Below are 18,379 nucleotides of genomic sequence, written 5' to 3'. Positions count from 1 at the left end.
TAAACATACCCCAGATGGTACTTTCTTCTTCCAGTTTCCAGGAACAAGGGGGATACTCATGCTGAACTTTATTTACATCAATAGACTTAGCAGGAGTGGGTCTCTTCCCCTCTTCACACCCCAGCTTGAAGTAGGACACCTGTGTCCATCCACATGCCTAAACCTGAGATGGGAGGTTAGTGAGTGATTGAGAAAATGCCAGGGAAGAAGCCAAGCAAAAAGGAGGGTTCAGCTAATGTCTAGCATCCTCAGCCTGATTCCCCAGGGAGCGCAGGAGTATAAGTGGTACCACAGAGTGGTTGCCACTGAGTCAAGCCTTTTGTACACCTGTATTGGTCAGCCATTGGCCATGGGCTGCCCTGGTGGGTATGTGTGATCTCCCAGGCATCACCAGCCAGGGGGCTTCCAGGGCTCTTCCCGAAGAATGGGTACAGCAATACATTGTCAGCAGACAGCCCTGATGGCACCCTGGAGGATGACCCCATAAAGGAGAGCTGAGTTGGGTACCAACGGCATCTACTCCATCACCCTAGACAAAGTTCTCTCCCTTAATCCCCACCTTCCATCTAGACAGTCCTGTGGAGTCCCCTCACCACCTCACAGTCAAAGCTGCCCTTATCTTGCTTTAGGCCATATCGTTTCTCACCTGCATGACCACAGTCGTCTTACCATTCACCCTCCTGCATCCGACCGTCACCAACCACCAAAAGCTGGAGTATTTTGTCACATTCCTTTGAAACCCGAAACCCATTGGTGTCTCCCTTTGCCAGTTTCTCAGAAGGCCTCCGAGGCTTTGTACTTACTGCTCCTGCATCCTCTCCAGCCTCACCTCCCGCCATATGCCACCTGGTCCACCATCCAGCACCATCTCCCTACTTAGAAGCCATCACAAGCCCACCTGGCCGTTTCACATACTGCTCTTTCCGCCTAGAAATGATGCCACCTTCACCGTACCCCGTCCTCTCTCCCTTAGTTCCACAGCCAGCCGAAAACCTAGTACTCATTTAACAGTCAATTCAAACATCATCTCTACTTGTGAAGCCTCTTCTAATCCCCCCTCTACCCAGGTAAACGTTGTCACCCTTTTTTCAATGAAAAACTTACACTCTGAAAACTCTTCCATCATAGAGCATGAAACCCTTCAGTTTACAAATCTGCCTCTTAGTTCTGGGGCAGAGACGCCTCTTACTAATCTCCACAGGTGTCTACCACATGTTGACTTTTTCCATATATAACATTTAGTTGTTGTTTATCCCTCACACCAAAGCCACAGGGTAGGAATTATTAGCCTTCATTTTATAAATAAGCAAAGCTGAGATTCAGAGACACCAAGAGGGCCCACTGTCACACACCACTAAGTGGCAAAGCCAAGTTTTGAACCGAGGTCGGCCATACTGTTTGGATTTTTAATCACCATGTGCGCTGATCTTCACTTAACTGGCATTTCATGGTGCTGGTTTTGGAGTCATAAACTCAACAATGGCCGTTTTAGTTGTCCTAGGAATGAGGATGGGAGTCAAGATAAATAAGACACAGTCACTTCTTGCCTTTCATGGATACACAGTCCAGTGAGAGACAGAGTGACTATGAGTTCCCTTTACACAAGGAGTCAGTGGTAAGTACACGTGTATAGAGGGCCTTTCAATGTGGAGAATGGAGGGTGATTCTGTGGTAATGGTACCTTTATCCCATTCTCTGTGCTAAGCCATTAACTCGTGAAGATAAAAATTATACTCTTGGGCTTCCCTGGTGGCGCAGTGGTTGAGAGTCCGCCTGCTGATGCAGGGGACACGGGTTCGTGTCCTGGTCCGCGAAGATCCCACGTGCCGCGGAGTGGCTGGGCCCGTGAGCCATGGCCACTGAGCCTGTGCGTCCGGAGCCTGTGCTCCGCAACGGGAGAGGCCACAACAGTGAGAGGCCCGCGTACCGCAAAGAACAAAAAAAAAATTATACTCTTATGTATTCTGTTAAGTCCCCAGGCCCTCCTACTGTGCCTAGAACATAAGAGGTGCTTATAACAGATGCTCACTAAAGTGACTAGTCAACTAATTAACTCATAGGAGACAGAAACCATCTAGCAAATAGTAAGGTGATGGTGGACTAGTCCGATCCAAAACATACTTCCAAATTTTTTTTATTTTTATTTTTATTTTTATTTTTGCGGTACGCGGGCCTCTCACTGCTGTGGCCTCTCCCGTTGCGGAGCACAGGCTCTGGACGCGCAGGCTCAGTGGCCATGGCTCACGGGCCCAGCCGCTCCGCGGCATGTGGGATCTTCCCGGACCAGGGCACGAACCCGTGTCCCCTGCATCGGCAGGCGGACTCTCAACCACTGCGCCACAAGGGAAGACCCCCCAAATTTTTTTTTTAAATAACTCTAGTAAAAAGCTCAATCTGACTGAAGGTTGAGACGTCAAGCTTTGTTTTATTTTAAAATCTATAGCACCGCATATCCCCAAAATTATCACTTCCATGTTTTTAAACTGAAATAAATAAATGTGAAGTAAGTCTGTATCTTGGTGGTCCAAACTGTATCGATAGATACCCTGGAGTCTTCCCAATAAAGCGATGGGGGACAGCGCCCCTAGTGGTAGAGATGGGTGTTTGCAGAGGGAAGTAGGAGTGGCTTAGAGAAGGAATTGGTCCAGGAAGCTCAGCTCCAGACCAGGAGGAGGAAAAAGGAGAGATGGGAAGAGCTGAAAGAGGAGAGAGAGGAGAAGCAGAGACGAGAAGGAGGAAGAGAAAGAAGAGAGGCAAAGGGGAGGAAGAAGAAGAGAGGAAGCAGAGGAGAAGGAAGAAAGAAAAGAATGTAGTCAACAGGAAGGGGGAAAAAAAAGGCTTTCCCTGGCTTGCCAACCCCAAGCACTGTCAGCCTTTCTCACGTGGGTCCTTGGGTCACCCAGACTTGCCTTCTTTCTTTGGGTCAAAAGAGACCCTCTAGATTCTGCCCTCACTAAGCTCCAGCCAGACACCCGTCAGTAACCATACTGCTCTTCTTGCTGATGCAATTGCCACAGGAACTTGGCTCCGAGGAAGGCTGAACATTGCCCGGAGCACATGCTCCAGGACTGGGTCTGCAACAGCCCAGCACCAGGGCTCCTCAACCCCCGCCCCCACCCCGGCCTCTTGGAAGGCTGAAGAGCCCTCTCACATCTCGGGTCTCCACGCGGACTAGAGGATGAACAAGGGGCTGATTAGGAACCCCACTATGACTCCTGAGGCTTTTAGCTAGAGAGTGGATAAAGTTGCCGTGTGGTTAGTAAATGAAATAGCGAAGCCTCTTGCTGACTCCTGATCAACTTCTGAAGAGGAGGTAGCTTTGCCTGGACCTGAAACTGGCCCTCACCCAAGTAGTTCCGAAGAGGAGAGGAAGGAAGAGTTTCATCTTCCCCCAGGACCCTGGGGAAGTGCAGCTGTAAGCGGGCAGAGGGAGGCAGGTGGGCAGCCAAAGGCATGTCTGGATGCCCCTGCCAACCCTTTCCGTGCTCCCCACCTCCTACTACACAAGCTCCACTGCTAGAAAAACCCCCCTCACTCTTCACAACTGAAATTGGAAATCACTTACTCAGGGAAGTGGTCCCAGATGCTCCAGATTTTATCAAAATCATCCATCCTCTTTATTCCTACTCCCGGTATGTTTCCACCATAAACTTTACTAAAATTGAGGTAGGACACCTGTTAGTGTGATGATTTATCTAACATCGGACACCCCTGCCTGGGCTGTTGGTTCCGTGATGGCTAGGACCTCATGTGTCTTGTTCATCAGACATTGTAGAAGCTCAGCCAATAGTTGCTGAATTAGCTTCCCACGGCTGCTGTAACAAATGACCACAAAGTTAGTGGCTGGAAATAAGAGCAATTCATCCTCTTATAGGTTCGAGGTCAGAATCCAGAATGGATCTCACAGGGCTAATCAAGGTGTCAGCAGGGCAGTGTTGCTTCCGGAAGCTCCAGGGGAGAATTCTTTCTTTGCCTTTTCCAGCTTCTAAAGGCCCCCGTCCTGCTTGGCTTGTGGCCCCTTTCTCTGTCTTTAAAGCCAGCAATCATATCACTCTGACTTCTGCTTACTCCATCACATCTTCTCTCTGCCTCCTGCCTTCCTCTTTCACTTACAAGAACCCTTGTGATTACATTGAGCCCATTACTGAGTCCAAGCTCATACTGCTTGCCACACGACAGGCCAATAAATGGAGAGACGAGTTGCTGGGACAAGAAATAGCAACTTTATTCAGAAAGCCAGCAGACAGAGAAGGTGGTGGACTAGTGTCCTAAAGAACCATCTTGCCTGGGTTTGGGTGCTAGTTTCTTTTATAGAAGAAAGAGGGGGAAGTAAGGAGGCAAAGTAAAAAGAAAAGAAAGCAGTACATTGTTGCATATGCCCTGGTTCCTGCCAGACTCCGGAGGGGATGTGTTAATTTCCTCTTTCCTGCAGCCATTCATAGGTGGGCCTGGTCAGGATGTTTCCTGTGAGCTTAAAGTAAGGTATTTTAGCTTCACCCTCAGGCATGAGAGGCAGGGTTCCTGGAGATGGGCCATTATGTATACTTTAAGCCTATAGGCAGCATCACTTTAGTGATTAACTTATAGCAAAAGCAATAGAATACAAAGGTTAAAGTAAAAGAACCGGATCTGATATGGAGTCATATTTGTTCTTCCCTATTACAAGCCCACACAGATAACCCAGGAAATTGCCCCATCACAAAATCATTCACTTAATCACATCTGCAATGTCCTTTTTACTACATAAGGTAACATATCCATAGGTTCCAGGGACTAAGACATGGACTTTTGAGGTGGGGGGACAAACAGAGAGAGCATTATTCTCTTAGCACAGTTGCTAAATAAGAGACCAAGGTTTCCCTTCCTTGGCATTAAAATCCAAACTGCAGGTGAGGATGGAGGAAATGGCAAGGATGGTACTCATTCTTCCGTACAGGTATTCATCCATCCCTACTGTGTGCTAGGCTCTGTCTAGGTGCTGAGTAGTAAATACGACAGGCAAAAATACCTGCCTCCAGGAATTTTACATTTTAGTAGGAAAGATGACAATAAATAAGCACAGTCAGGGGTAAGTGCTAAGGAGAGAAGATAAAGCAGGAAGAAGATGAGAATATGTATGTGGGGACAGGATATTGTGTTCGGTCTTGCATGGGGTGATCAGCAAGACTCCACTGGGATGACATTTGAGGAAAGACCTGGAAGAGGTGAGGGATGAGCCATGTAGTTGTCTGAAGGAAGAGCGTCCCAACAGGGGAACAGCAAGTGCAAAGGTCCTGAGGCAGAAACAGGCTTGGCTTGTTAGGATCAGCAAGGAGGTCAGTGTGGCTGGAACAGGGTGAGCGAAGGGGACAGGGCATGGCAGGTCTTTCAGGGCATGGTGAAGACTCTGGCTTTGACCCTGAGTAGAACGGGAAGCCACAGAGCAGGGACATGGTCTGACTTCCATTTAAACAGGATCACTCTGGCTGCCATGCTGGGAGTGTGGAGGTAAAGACTGGGATTAGGTACGTTATTGCAATACAATAACCAGGTGTAAACTAATGGTGGCTTAGACCAGGGTACTGGCAGGAAATGCTAAGCTTTTTACATGCATGCCGAGAGTAAAGCCAAAAGGATGTGTTGATGGATTTGGGAATATTGCCAATTTCTTCTTTAAACTAATAAGATAGCTTTGTTTATTTCAAAGATTCTTAGAAACAGATCTAAGAGTATCTGGTCACACCCATCTCGGCACTTGGCACTTAGCAGGTGCTCAATAGATATCTGTTGAGAGCCTGAATGTTTGATTCTCAGAGAGAAGAGTGGCTACCTCAAGGATGCTAAACCAGTCTGAGGTGGTCCTCACTGTGAGCCAGGGGCCTGTTGCCAGGAGCCCCAGGGGGAGCACAAATACCAGGACTGACACTGTTGCCTGAATCTGTTTCAGCTGCTTGGTGAAGACCGGTTTCAAGACATTGAAAAGATTAAGACCATTGGCAGCACCTACATGGCCGTGTCAGGCCTGTCACCTGAAAAACAGGTAAAGGAATGCTTTGCATTCAGCCACAGCCTATGGCAGGGACCTTACTCTGGTCAGGTTGCTGAAGGTGGTGGGGCTGTCATCACCAGGAAACCTGGGGACAGGTAGGGAGAAAATCCGATGAAGTGGATATTCTAGGTGTGTGCGGTACCTGTACTCCTGAGGTAAGCAGGGTCTACTGGGTGTACTGATGCTTCCTTATGATTGAGAAGCCTCTAGTCTTCATTCTGAACCTTGCTGTTCACTAGATGAACAAAATCAGGACGAAGAAATACCCTGGTTATGATTTAGTTGTGGCTGTTACTAAACCCCTGATCCCAGCCTGTTTTATTCTTACTTTTGTTTCTCCTCCAAAAGTAATAATAATAATAGTTCTGCTTTTTTGAGAGGTGACTGTGCCAGACACTAGTGTTACGTGGGAAACTAGCATCCACCTTCCAGGGCCCATGGCTGAATTACCTGAGATAGAGTCATGCTAGCCACACAGTCTTGCACCTGGTAGGTCCTCCATAAATGCTCTATGGAAATGGGCATAAGCGGCCAGGGAGAGGAATCCTCATTCCACCTCATTCTTCTTTGCTCACTTTCCAACTAAAAACCTAGAACTATTCCACGACTATCTGAGAAGAAACCTTTATAGTCATTAGGTACATGTGCACATCACTCTGCCACAGGGGTCCAGAAACACATCCCCCAGGCCAAATCCAGCCCACCATCTGTTTTTTTGTTTGTTTGTTTGTTTCTGTTTTTTGTTGTTGTCAACATGCAGTTTTATTTTCTGAGGCAAATCACTTAACCTCTTTAAATTTAAACATTCTTATGAAATGCAAGTGTTGTCTAGTTGAACTCTATAGGTGTGCCTACAGTAACTCAGGACCCAAAGATGACTAAATCATATTTTGCCCTTATGTTATTCACAGCCTAGGGACTGGCAGAGATGTAAATTAACAGTTGCAGGCCAGTGTGCAGTCTAAGCTAAAAAATGTAAGCAAAGAGTTGGGAGAGCAAAGATGTATAATAATAGAGAGAGAGTGACCTAAGTGCTTCCAAATTACAAAAAGGATTGGTGATATTTTTGCCTCTAATAACAAATTTCATTGCAAATTGCTACACATTTCAAATCCTATACCAAGAAAATTTGAAATATCTCTTTTCAGCAATGGTCCTCTCAAATAGACACACTAGTATCCTAGATATTACCATCATGCTGTATCTTTACAGGCACAGCATGTATGTAATAGTGCTATCTATCGAAGACTTGGTTAGTCCTGCTTAGTAAATGTTTAACAGTTAGGGAGAGTTAAATCATTATACAACAAGTTCATTAAAATGACTTTATTATTATGGTAAAGAATCTGAGCTTTGTCAAATATTTCCAGTGTTAAAAATATACAAATAGGTTTATATTTTACAATAAAATGCTATCAAAAAGTAATGACAGTTAAATCAGTTCTTAAATGGTGGGCATGGTTAGAATTTGTAGAAAGGAAGTGAAATGTGATCAAAAAGGGAATTGTGAAGGACCTTCAAGATGGTGGAGGAGTAATATGTGGAGATCACCTTCCTCTCCACAAATACATCAAAAATACATTTACATGTGGAACAACTACTGCAGAACACCTACTGAACGCTGGCAGAAGACCTCAGACTTCCCAAAAGGCAAGAAACTCCCCACGTACCTAGCCATGTGGCTGACAGGGTCTTGGTGCTCCGGCCGGGTGTCAGGCCTGAGCCTCTGAGGTGGGAGAGCTGAGTTCAGGACATTGGACCACCAGACACCTCCTGGCTCCACGTAACATCAATTGGCGAGAGCTCACCCAGAGATCTCTCTCTCAATGCTAAGACCCAGCTCCACTCAACAAACAGCAAGCCACACTGCTGGAGAACCCTATGCCAAACAACTAGCAAGACAGGAACCCAACCCCACCCATTAGCAGAGAGGCTTCCTAAAATCATAATAAGTTCACAGACACCCTAAAACACACCACTGGACGTGGTCCTGCCCACCAAAAAGACAAGATCCAGCCTCATCCACCAGAACACAGGCACCAGTCCCCTCCACCAGGAAGCCTACACAACCCACTGAATCAACCGTACCCACTGGGGGCAGACACCAAAAACAACAGGAACTATGAACCTAAAGCCTGTGAAAAGGAGACCCCAAACACAGTAAGTAAAGCAAAATGAGAAGACAGAGAAATACACAGCAGATGAAAGAGCAAGGTAAAAACCCACCAGACCAAACAAATGAAGTGGAAATAGGCAGTCTACCTGAAAAAGAATTCAAAGTAATGATAGTAAAGATGATCCAAAATCTTGGAAATAGAATGGGGAAAATACAAGAAACGTTTAACAAGGAACTAGAAGAACTAAAGAGCAAACAAACAATGATGAACAGCACAATAAATGAAATTTAAAATTCTCTAGAAGGAATCAATAGCAGAATAACTGAGGCAGAAGAACGGATAAGTGACCTGGAAGATAAAATAGTGGAAATAACTACAGCAAAGCAGAATAAAGAAAAAAGAATGAAAAGAATTGAGGACAGTCTCAGAGACCTCTGGGACAACATTAAACACAACCACATTCGAATTATAGGGGTTTCAGAAGAAGAAGAGAAAAAGGAAGGGACTGAGAAAATATTGGAAGAGATTACAGTTGAAAACTTCCCTAATATGGGAAAGGAAATGGCCAAGTCCAGGAAGTGCAGTGAGTCCCATACAGGATAAATCCAAGAAGAAACATGCCACGACACATATTAATCAAACTATCAAAAAGAAAACACAAAGAAAAAATATTAAAAGCAGCAAGGGAAAAGCTACATATAACATACAAGGGAATCCCCATAAGGTTAACAGCTGATCTTTCAGCAGAAACTCAGCAAGCCAGAAGGGACGGGCAGGACATATTTAAAGTGATGAAAGGGAAAACCTACAACCAAATGGCTCTACCCAGCAAGGATCTCATTCAGATTAGATGGAGAAATTAAAACCTTTACAGATAAGCAAAAACTAAGAGAATTCAGCACCACCAAACCAGCTTTACAACAAATGCTAAAGGAACTTCTCTGGCAGGAAACACAGGAGAAGGAAAAGACCTACAATAACAAACCCAAAACAATTAAGAAAATGGTAATAGGAACATACATATCGATAATTACCTTAAATGTAAATGGATTACATGCTCCAACCCAAAGACATAGACTGGCTGAATGGATACAAAGACAAGACCCGGATATATGCTGTCTACAAGAGACCCACTTCAGACCTAGGGGCACAAACAGACTGAAAGTGAGGGGATGGAAAAAGATATTCCATGCAAATGGAAATCAAAAGAAAGCTGGTGTAACAGTTCTCATATCAGACAAAATAGACTTTAAAATAAAGACTATTATAAGAGACAAAGAAGGACACTACATAATGATCAAGGGATCAATCCAAGAAGATACAACAATTGTAAATATTTATGCACCAAACATAGGAGCACCTCAATACATAAGGCAAATGCTAACAGCCACAAAAGGGGAAATCGACAGTAACACGATAATAGTAGGAGACTTTAACACCCCACTTTCACCAGTGGACAGTTCAATCAAAATGAAAATAAATAAGGAAACACAAGCTTTAAATGGTACATTAAACAAGATGGATTTAACTGATATTTATAGGACATTCCTTCCAAAGACAACAGAATACACTTTCTTCTCAAGTGCTCATGGAACATTTTCCAGGATAGATCATATCTTCGGTCACAAATCAAGCCTTGGTAAATTTAAGAAAATTGAAATCGTATCAAGTATCTTTTCCGACCACAATGCTATGAGACTAGATATCAATTACAGGGAAAAAATCTGTAAAAAATACAAACACATGGAGGCTAAACAATACACTACTAAATAACCAAGAGATCACTGAAGAAATCAAAGAGGAAATCAAAAAATACCTAGAAACAAATGACAATGAAAACACGACAACCCAAAACCTATGGGATGCAGCAAAAGCAGTTCTAAGAGGGAAGTTTATAGCAATACAATTCTACCTCAGAAAACAAGAAAAATCTCAAATAAACAACATAACCTTACACCTAAAGCAATCAGAGGAAGAAAAACAAGAAAACTCCAAAGTTAACAGAAGGAAAGAAATCATAGAGATCAGATCAGAAATAAATGAAAAAGAAATGAAGGAAACAATCACAAAGACCAATAAAACTAAAAGCTGGTTCTTTGAGAAGATAAACAAAATTGATAAACCATTAGCCAGACTCATCAAGAAAAAAAGGGAGGACTCAAATCAACAGAATTAGAAATGAAAAAGGAGAAGTAACAACTGAAACTGCAAAAATACAAAGGATCATGAGAGATTACTACAAGCAAATATATGCCAATAAAATGGACAACCTGGAAGAAATGGACAAATTCTTAGAAAAGCACAACATTCCGAGACTGAACCAGGAAGAAATGGAAAATATCAACAGACGAATCACAAGCACTGAAATTGAAACTGTGATTAAAAATTTCCAACAAACAAAAGCCCAGGACCAGATGGCTTCACAGTCAAATTCTATCAAACATTTAGAGAAGAGCTAACACCCATCCTTCTCAAACTCTTCCAAAATATAGAAGAGGAAGGAATACTCCCAAACTCATTCTATGAGGCCACCATCACCCTGATACCAAAACCACACAAAGATGTCACAAAAAAGAAAACTACAGGCCAATATCATTGATGAACTTAGATGCAAAAATCCTCAAGAAAATACTAGCAAACAGAATCCAACAGCACATTTAAAGGATCATAGACCATGATCAAGTGGGGTTTATCCCAGGAATGCAAGGATTCTTCAGTATACACAAATCAATCAATGTGATAAACCATATTAACAAACTGAGGGATAAAAACCATATGATAATCTCAGTAGATGCAGAAAAAGCTTTCAACAAAATTCAACACCTATTTATGATAAAAACTCTCCAGAAAGTAGGCATAGAGGGAACTTAACCTCAACCAAATAAAGGCCATATATGACAAACCCACAGCCAATATTGTTCTCAATGGTGAAACACTGAAACCATTTCCACTAAGATCAGAAGCAAGACAAGGTTGCCCAGTCTCACCACTGTTATTCAACTTAGTTTTGGAAGTTTTAGCCACAGCAATCAGAGACGAAAAAGAAATAAAAGGAATCCAAATCAGAAGAGAAGAAGTAAAACTGTCACTGTTTGCAGATGACATGATACTATATATAGAGAATCCTAAAGGTGCTACCAGAAAACTACTAAAGCTAATCAATGAATTTGGTAAAGTAGCAGGGTACAAAATTAATGCACAGAAATCTCTGGCATTCCTATACACTAATGATGAAAAATCTAAGAGATATTAAGGAAACCCTCCCATTTACCATTGCAACAAAAAGAATAAAATACCTAGGAATAAACCTACCTAAGGAGACAAAAGACCTGTATGCAGAAAACTATAAGACACGGATGAAAGAAGTTAAAGATGATACAAACAGATGGAGAGATATACCATGTTCTTGGATTGGAAGAATCAACATTGTGAAAATGACTATAGTGCCCAAAGCAACCTATGGATTCAATGTAACCCCTACCGTACTACCAATGGCATTTTTCCCAGAACTATAACAAAATTTCATAATTTATATGGAAACCCAAGAGACCCCAAATAACCAAAGCAATCTTGAGAAAGAAAAATGGAGCTGAAGGAATCAGGCTCCCTGACTTCAGACTATACTACAAGCTACGGTCATCAAAACAGTATGGTACTGGAACAGAAACAGAAATATAGGTCAATGGAACAAGAGAGAAAGCCCAGAGATAAACCCACGCACATATTGTCACCTTATTTTTGATAAAGGAGGCAAGAATATACAATGGAGAAAAGGCAGCCTCTTCAATAAGTGGTGCTGGGAAAACTGGACAACTACATGTAAAAGAATGAAATTAGAACACTCCCTAACACCATACACAAAAATAAACTCAAAATGGATTAAAGACCTAAACAGAAGGCCAGACACTATAAAACTCTTAGAGGAAAACATAGGCAGAACACTCTATGACATACATCACAGCAAGATCCTTTTTGACCCACCTCCTAGAGAAATGGAAATAAAAACAAAAATAAACAAATGGACCTCATGAAACTTAAAAGCTTTTGCACAGCAAAGGAAACCATAAACAAGATGAAAGGACAACCCTCAGAATGGGAGAAAATATTTGCAAACAAAGCAACCGACAAAGGATTAATCTCCAAAATATACGAGCAGCTCATGCAGCTCAATATCAAAAAACAAACAACCCAATCCAAAAATGGGCAGAAGACCTAAATAGACATTTCTCCAAAGAAGGTATACAGATTGCCAACCAACACATGAAAGGATGCTCAACATCATTAATCATTAGAGAAATGCAAATCAAAACTGCATGAGGTATCACCTCACACCAATCAGAATGCCCATCATCAAAAAATCTAGGAACAATAAATGCTGGAGAGGGTGTGGAGAAAAGGGAACACTGTTGGTGGGAATGTAAATTGATACAGCCACTATGGAGAACAGTATGGAGGGTCCTTACAAAACTAAAAATAGAACTACCATATGACTCAGCAATCCCACTACTGGGCATATTCCCTGAGAAAACCATAATTCAAAAAGAGTCATGTACCACAATGTTCACTGCAGCACTATTTACAATAGTCAGGACATGGAAGCAACCTTAATGCCCATCGACAGAGGAATGGATAAAGAAGATGTGGATGGATAAAGAAGATATATACAATGGAATATTACTCAGCCACAAAAAGAAACGAAATTGAGTTATTTGTAGTGAAGTGGGTGGACCTAGAGTCTGTCATACAGAGTGAAGTAAGTCAGAAAGAGAAAAACAAATACCATATGCTAACACATATATATGGAATCTAAAAAAAAATGGTTCTGAAGAGCCTAGGAGCAGGATAGGAATAAAGACACAGATGCAGAGAATGGACTTAAGGACATAGGGAGGGGGAAGGGTAAGCTGGGATGAAGTGAGAGAGTGGCATGGACATATATACACTACCAAATGTAAAATAGATAGCTAGTGGGAAGCAGCCGCATAGCACAGGGAGATCAGCTCGGTGCTTTGTGACCACCTAGAGGGGTGGGAGGGAGACGCAAGAGGGAGGGGATATGGGGATATATGTATATGTATAGCTGATTCACTTTGTTATACAGCAGAAACTAACAATAATACAAAGCCATTATACTCCAATAAAGATGTTAAAAAGAACTTTTTAAATAAAATACATTTTTTGAAAAAAGGAACTGTTAGGTACAGCTGGAAACAGTGTGGTGAATATAGAAAACATGGATTTTGTACTGGGCCAGTAGCTGTCAAGGAATATATAAGTGAATCTTTGAAACCTAGATATGATTCTTTCATATAAATAATTTAATGAAGTATAATTAAGCCAGAGTATATACTGTAGTTATAATTTAAAATTATACCCCCAAGACACAAATACACAAACATATATCAAATATTGTATTTCAAGGCCTCATTGACTTAGGAGCTTCTAATGAAAAATTTAAGTATTTTCTCCCCAGCATCACCACCTCCACAAACAAATTTAAATGTAAATAATTAACATTGTATAGGTTTTAGTTTGATGTGTGGCAATGGTAGAACGTGTAAACACTGGATGCTAGCATTAGAAGTATTGATTTAAAAATGACTTCAGTTTGGAAATACTGATAGACCATCATCCCAACTGCTATATTGGTGATCTGATGTATCCACCATCTGTTTTCGTAAATAAAGTTTTATTGCAACACAGCCACATGCATTCATTTATATTTTGTCTATGGCTCCTTTCTGGCTAAAATGGCAGTGTTGGGTAGTCATGACAAAGACCACACACGGCCCACAAAGCCTAAAACACTTGCTATCTGGCCATTTACTGACTGCCAACCTCTGCTCTAGAGGGGCACAGAATTCTTTCACATACACAATCTCATTCAGTCCTCATGAGGTAGGCAGGGCAACTATGCTTATCCCCATTATATAGATGAGGAAACTGAGGTTCAGAGAGCAAATGTCTATGTGAAACATCTATTAAACAGACACTGTGAGTACTTCAAAGGAAATAGACATGGTTCCTAGATTGGAAACCTCACATATATGAACATAAGGGTGTGTACACACACACACACACACACACACACACACACACACACAAGTGAACAGCATCAACTTGAACAGACAAGGGTAGGGGTGGGGAATGGAATCTGAGAGTCACACATATTACACTCTCTGAAACAAATTTCCTGGTACCCTGTGTTTCTGGACACTGACTTAGGTGGACAGGGCTCACACACCTGCTCACTTCCCTTGAAGGCATGTGTGGGTGAGGTAGGACACAGACCAGACCCCTGCTGCAGCAATGCTCCTGTCTGCCCCGTCGAATGACCTCTTCTCTCATGTTTGCTACAGCAATGTGAAGATAAGTGGGAACATCTGTGTGCCCTGGCCGACTTCTCTCTCGCCCTGACCGAAAGCATACAGGAGATCAACAAGCATTCTTTCAACAATTTTGAGCTCCGGATTGGTGAGTAGCAGCTGGAAGTGTGGCACCTCGGGGACCCACCGAGCTGTCTGGCCTTGCTCTATCGAGCCCTCCCGTGCCCTGGGCATCAAGCCAAGGGAGCTTTTTCCCACAAAATGCCTGTGACCTGACCAAGGACAGGCCTGTCTGGGCTTCCTCTCACTCAAGATGCTGGAAGCAGTGGAAGGATTTTGGCCTGTGTGCGGAAACACCAAGCAGCTGACAGACCACAGCCACCTCTCCTCCAGCTTGTCCAGAATCCCACCCACACAAGGCCCTGATGAGAGAGGTAGCTGTCTAATCAATCATTTCCTCCCGTCTTCTACGTCACCAGATACTGGAGGTCAATGCGTTACTCTCCCGTTCTCCTGGATAACACCCTGAGCCAAAAGGAGGATTCTGTTCCTGGGGATGTCACATGCTGACTTGAGCCAGGGACAGGCAGTTAGCTCTATAGCTCTTCACTCGGCCACACAGCTCATCCTTCTTTGGGCTTAGGGACTCCCTTGTGCAAAATGACAACAGTCACGGCTATGTGATAATAGTCATCTACAGTTTGTATAACTTGTTAATTTCTTCAGCATCTCTGCGGAGTCTGAAGGGGGCCTCCTAAAGCATAGTCTGAAAGCCCCTGCTCTGGTCCACATTCACATTTTACAGATGGGAAAAGTCAGGCCCAGAGAAGGGGAGTAACTGGCCTACAATCACACAACCAAATGGTCAACCTGGCAGCGACTCCAGGATTCCCCGACTGAGACCAGTGACATTCTGGCAGCCAGCGTGCGGCCTAAAACAAATGTTATGGCCATCCTCATGTCTTAGGTATCCTCTGGCTGGCATGCCATTTTACTTTCTTGGTTCACCCTTAGCAGCTTTCAAGTATAAAGGGTCAGGTAATACCCATGCCTGACTTGTCAGATCTAAGGAATGTCACATGCCTTTGTTCACTGGAATAAATGAGTGGTATTTTTATATTTTGATCTATGGATGGGGTGCTCAGGGCTTGTTTCCAGATCTTCCAACAACCCTACATGTCCTTTCTGAAATCATTGAATACATGATTGAACTGGGAATAAAAAGCAGAACTATAACCTTGAACAAAGGCTGTGTAATTTCAGGAGATGTTGCTGGAATTAAGGCCAACCCTTGGTGTGATACATTATTCTCCTGGCATAGTTCAGAGGTTAGAAAATCATGTTCCCAATGGGATTGGGCCTTTCACTTTGTGTTTTGGGTCTGCTGTAACCAGCTCTATGACTTTGGGCAAGTTGTTTAAACCCCTCTGAGTGTCAGTTTCCTCATGTGTGAACTGGGAGTTATATTATTACCTCCCCTGCCTACCTCATAGTAGTAAGAAAAGATGTGAATGGGCTAGTGGTTATGGAAGGGCTCTGCAAATTTTAGGGCAATGTCCATCCTTGTGATTCCCATGCATTCTGCAAGAGCTGTTTCTCGAAGTTCACAGTTCTATCTTATACATGTGTGTGTGTGTGTGTGTGTGTGTGTTTGTGTGTGTGTGTGTATCTTGCTTTTCCCTCTGCCTGGAATGATCTAACCCAGATATCTGCATGGCTTATACTATCACTTTCTCTAGATCTCTGCTCAGAAAAGCCTTTCCTAACCACCCTACTCCAAAATACACCCTCCTCTATTTTTCTATCCCTTTAACCTGATTGGTTTTTCTTTATCACCTTTATCATTCACTGATACTATATTGCATTTTTAAAATTATTTTCTGTCTCTCCCCAGTAGAAGGTAAGCTCCATGAGGGCCAGGGCTATGTCTTTTTTCTTTCCCACCATAGCCCCAATACCTGGAACAGTGTCTGCTTTATAGTAGATGCCTAGTCAATGTTTGTAGAAAGAACGAGAAATCCTTAGTCTAGTAAAAGGAGACATATATGCCCATGAATGTGTTTAGTGGAATACTGTCATTCCTTTAAAAAAAAAAGTCTGTATTTCCTGAAGAAGGAGGTCTTGAAATTGTGATCTACCAAATAACCTGTGGGATTGGGGGTAAATGACAGTCCAAGCAGAGAGAAAGCCAGGGACAGAGGCACAGAGGTGGAAAAGCCAGCAGGTTAGGGGAACTCGAGCAGTGCAGTATGGAGACGGTGCAAAGGGGAGGGAGAGGGTGGTGACAAAAATGAGGCTGGCAAGTTAGGCAAGAGCCAGCTCTGAGAAGCCCTAGATTGAGAACCTGAGGAGCCGGGGCTTTAGCCCATAGGCAAAAGGAGCTGTGGCAGGTGTTGAAGTGGGTGGTAACTTGATCAGACGTGCATGAGAGAGTCCCTCTGGTTCCGGCAGCAGCGTGGAGTCTGGTCTGCAGGAGGACAAGCAGGGATCCAGGGAGGCGTGTTAGGAGGCTGTGGCCACGGACCCAGGGAATGCTGCTGAGGACGTAGACTAAGACAGGGAAGGAAAAGGTGTTGCCCAAGCTCTCAGGGCACTGTGACCACAGAGGCAAGCGGCGATCCCAGCATCCCGACATCAGTGCCCTGTCCGTCCCGCAGGTTAAGACAAGTCAGCATCCATGTGAGAGTAATGATTATTGTCTCTCGAGCACTCACTGGTTTCTGGTAATATACCAGTGGCTTTACCTATATCATCTCATACCAGCGTCCTTTCATTATTTCCACTTGACAGATGAGAGAAGTGAGGTCCAAATCTGTTAAGTACCCAACCCAGATCACACATCTAATAAGCGACTGAGGCTGGATCTGTACCCTGCAGTTTATCCGCAGAGATCACATCCTTCGTTTAAGGGTCCCTGTCCCAGGCAGGGAGCGGCCCCTTCCTTGATGTCCCTCTTCTCTCATCTCTTGTTTCTCTGGTTCACCCACAGGCATCAGTCACGGCTCAGTGGTAGCTGGCGTTATCGGCGCTAAGAAACCACAGTATGACATTTGGGGCAAAACCGTGAACCTGGCAAGTCGAATGGACAGCACAGGAGTCAGCGGCAGAATCCAGGTCCCAGAGGAGACCTATCTCATCCTGAAGGACCAGGGCTTTGCCTTTGACTACCGAGGGGAGATCTATGTGAAGGGCATCAGTGAACAGGAAGGAAAAATCAAAACGTACTTTCTCCTGGGAAGAGTCCAACCCAACCCATTCATCCTGCCGCCGAGAAGACTGCCCGGGCAGTACTCCTTGGCCGCGGTCGTCCTGGGCCTCGTCCAGTCCCTCAACAGGCAAAGGCAGAAGCAGCTCCTGAATGAGAACAACACGGGCATCATCAAGGGCCATTACAACCGGCGGACCTTGCTGACACCCAGTGGGCCTGAGCCGGGAGCCCAAGCCGAAGGCACCGACAAGTCCGAGTTGCCATAAAAGTGTTTTCTTTGTGTTTCTTTTTTTGTATTTCTTTTATATATAAAATAAATATACTAATAAAAAGGTTTAATTTTTTTTAGAACAAGGATGGTTTCGTTGGTCTTTGGATGCACTAGATCGAAGACACGATTTGAGCTTCTCTCCCGTCACAGACATTTCTTGGTCATCTCTTCCATACAAGGTTTATCGGGAAGCAAAGATAAGTAAGACCTAGTCCTTGACTAGGGAAAAGGGACCTGTACACAGAGACTCAATACAGTGGGCTCATCATTAAGCACTGCCGTTTACCAAGAGTGCTTGTCCTGTACCTGGCACACCATAATATTAATGGATAATGTTAATAGATAATATTCCTATAAACCAATACATAAATACTCTGCATTCAGAGTAGATGCAATGAGAAATTGTGATAGGACAATTGTGGTAAAGAA

The 18,379-nt window shown here is 43.5% G+C and overlaps 1 protein-coding gene across 1 annotated transcript in view; it reads left to right on the top strand.

Moving 5' to 3' along the window:
* ADCY8 (adenylate cyclase 8) overlaps positions 1-18,026 on the top strand; it is a 220,823-nt gene extending 202,797 nt beyond the window's left edge. Inside the window, exons 16-18 of the mRNA XM_065895688.1 lie at positions 5,927-6,019; positions 14,505-14,619; positions 17,461-18,026. Of these exons, the coding sequence (XP_065751760.1) occupies positions 5,927-6,019; positions 14,505-14,619; positions 17,461-17,945 (693 nt within the window). The 3' untranslated portion in view covers positions 17,946-18,026. The remainder of the gene's footprint in view (positions 1-5,926; positions 6,020-14,504; positions 14,620-17,460) is intronic.
* The last annotated feature ends 353 nt before the right edge of the window (positions 18,027-18,379 follow it).

The sequence above is a fragment of the Phocoena phocoena genome, chromosome 17, assembly GCF_963924675.1.
Source record: "Phocoena phocoena chromosome 17, mPhoPho1.1, whole genome shotgun sequence".
In the NCBI taxonomy this organism is placed as follows: Eukaryota; Metazoa; Chordata; class Mammalia; order Artiodactyla; family Phocoenidae; genus Phocoena; species Phocoena phocoena.
Note: the sequence above shows the minus strand (reverse complement) of the source record. Positions and strands in the feature narration are given on the sequence as shown.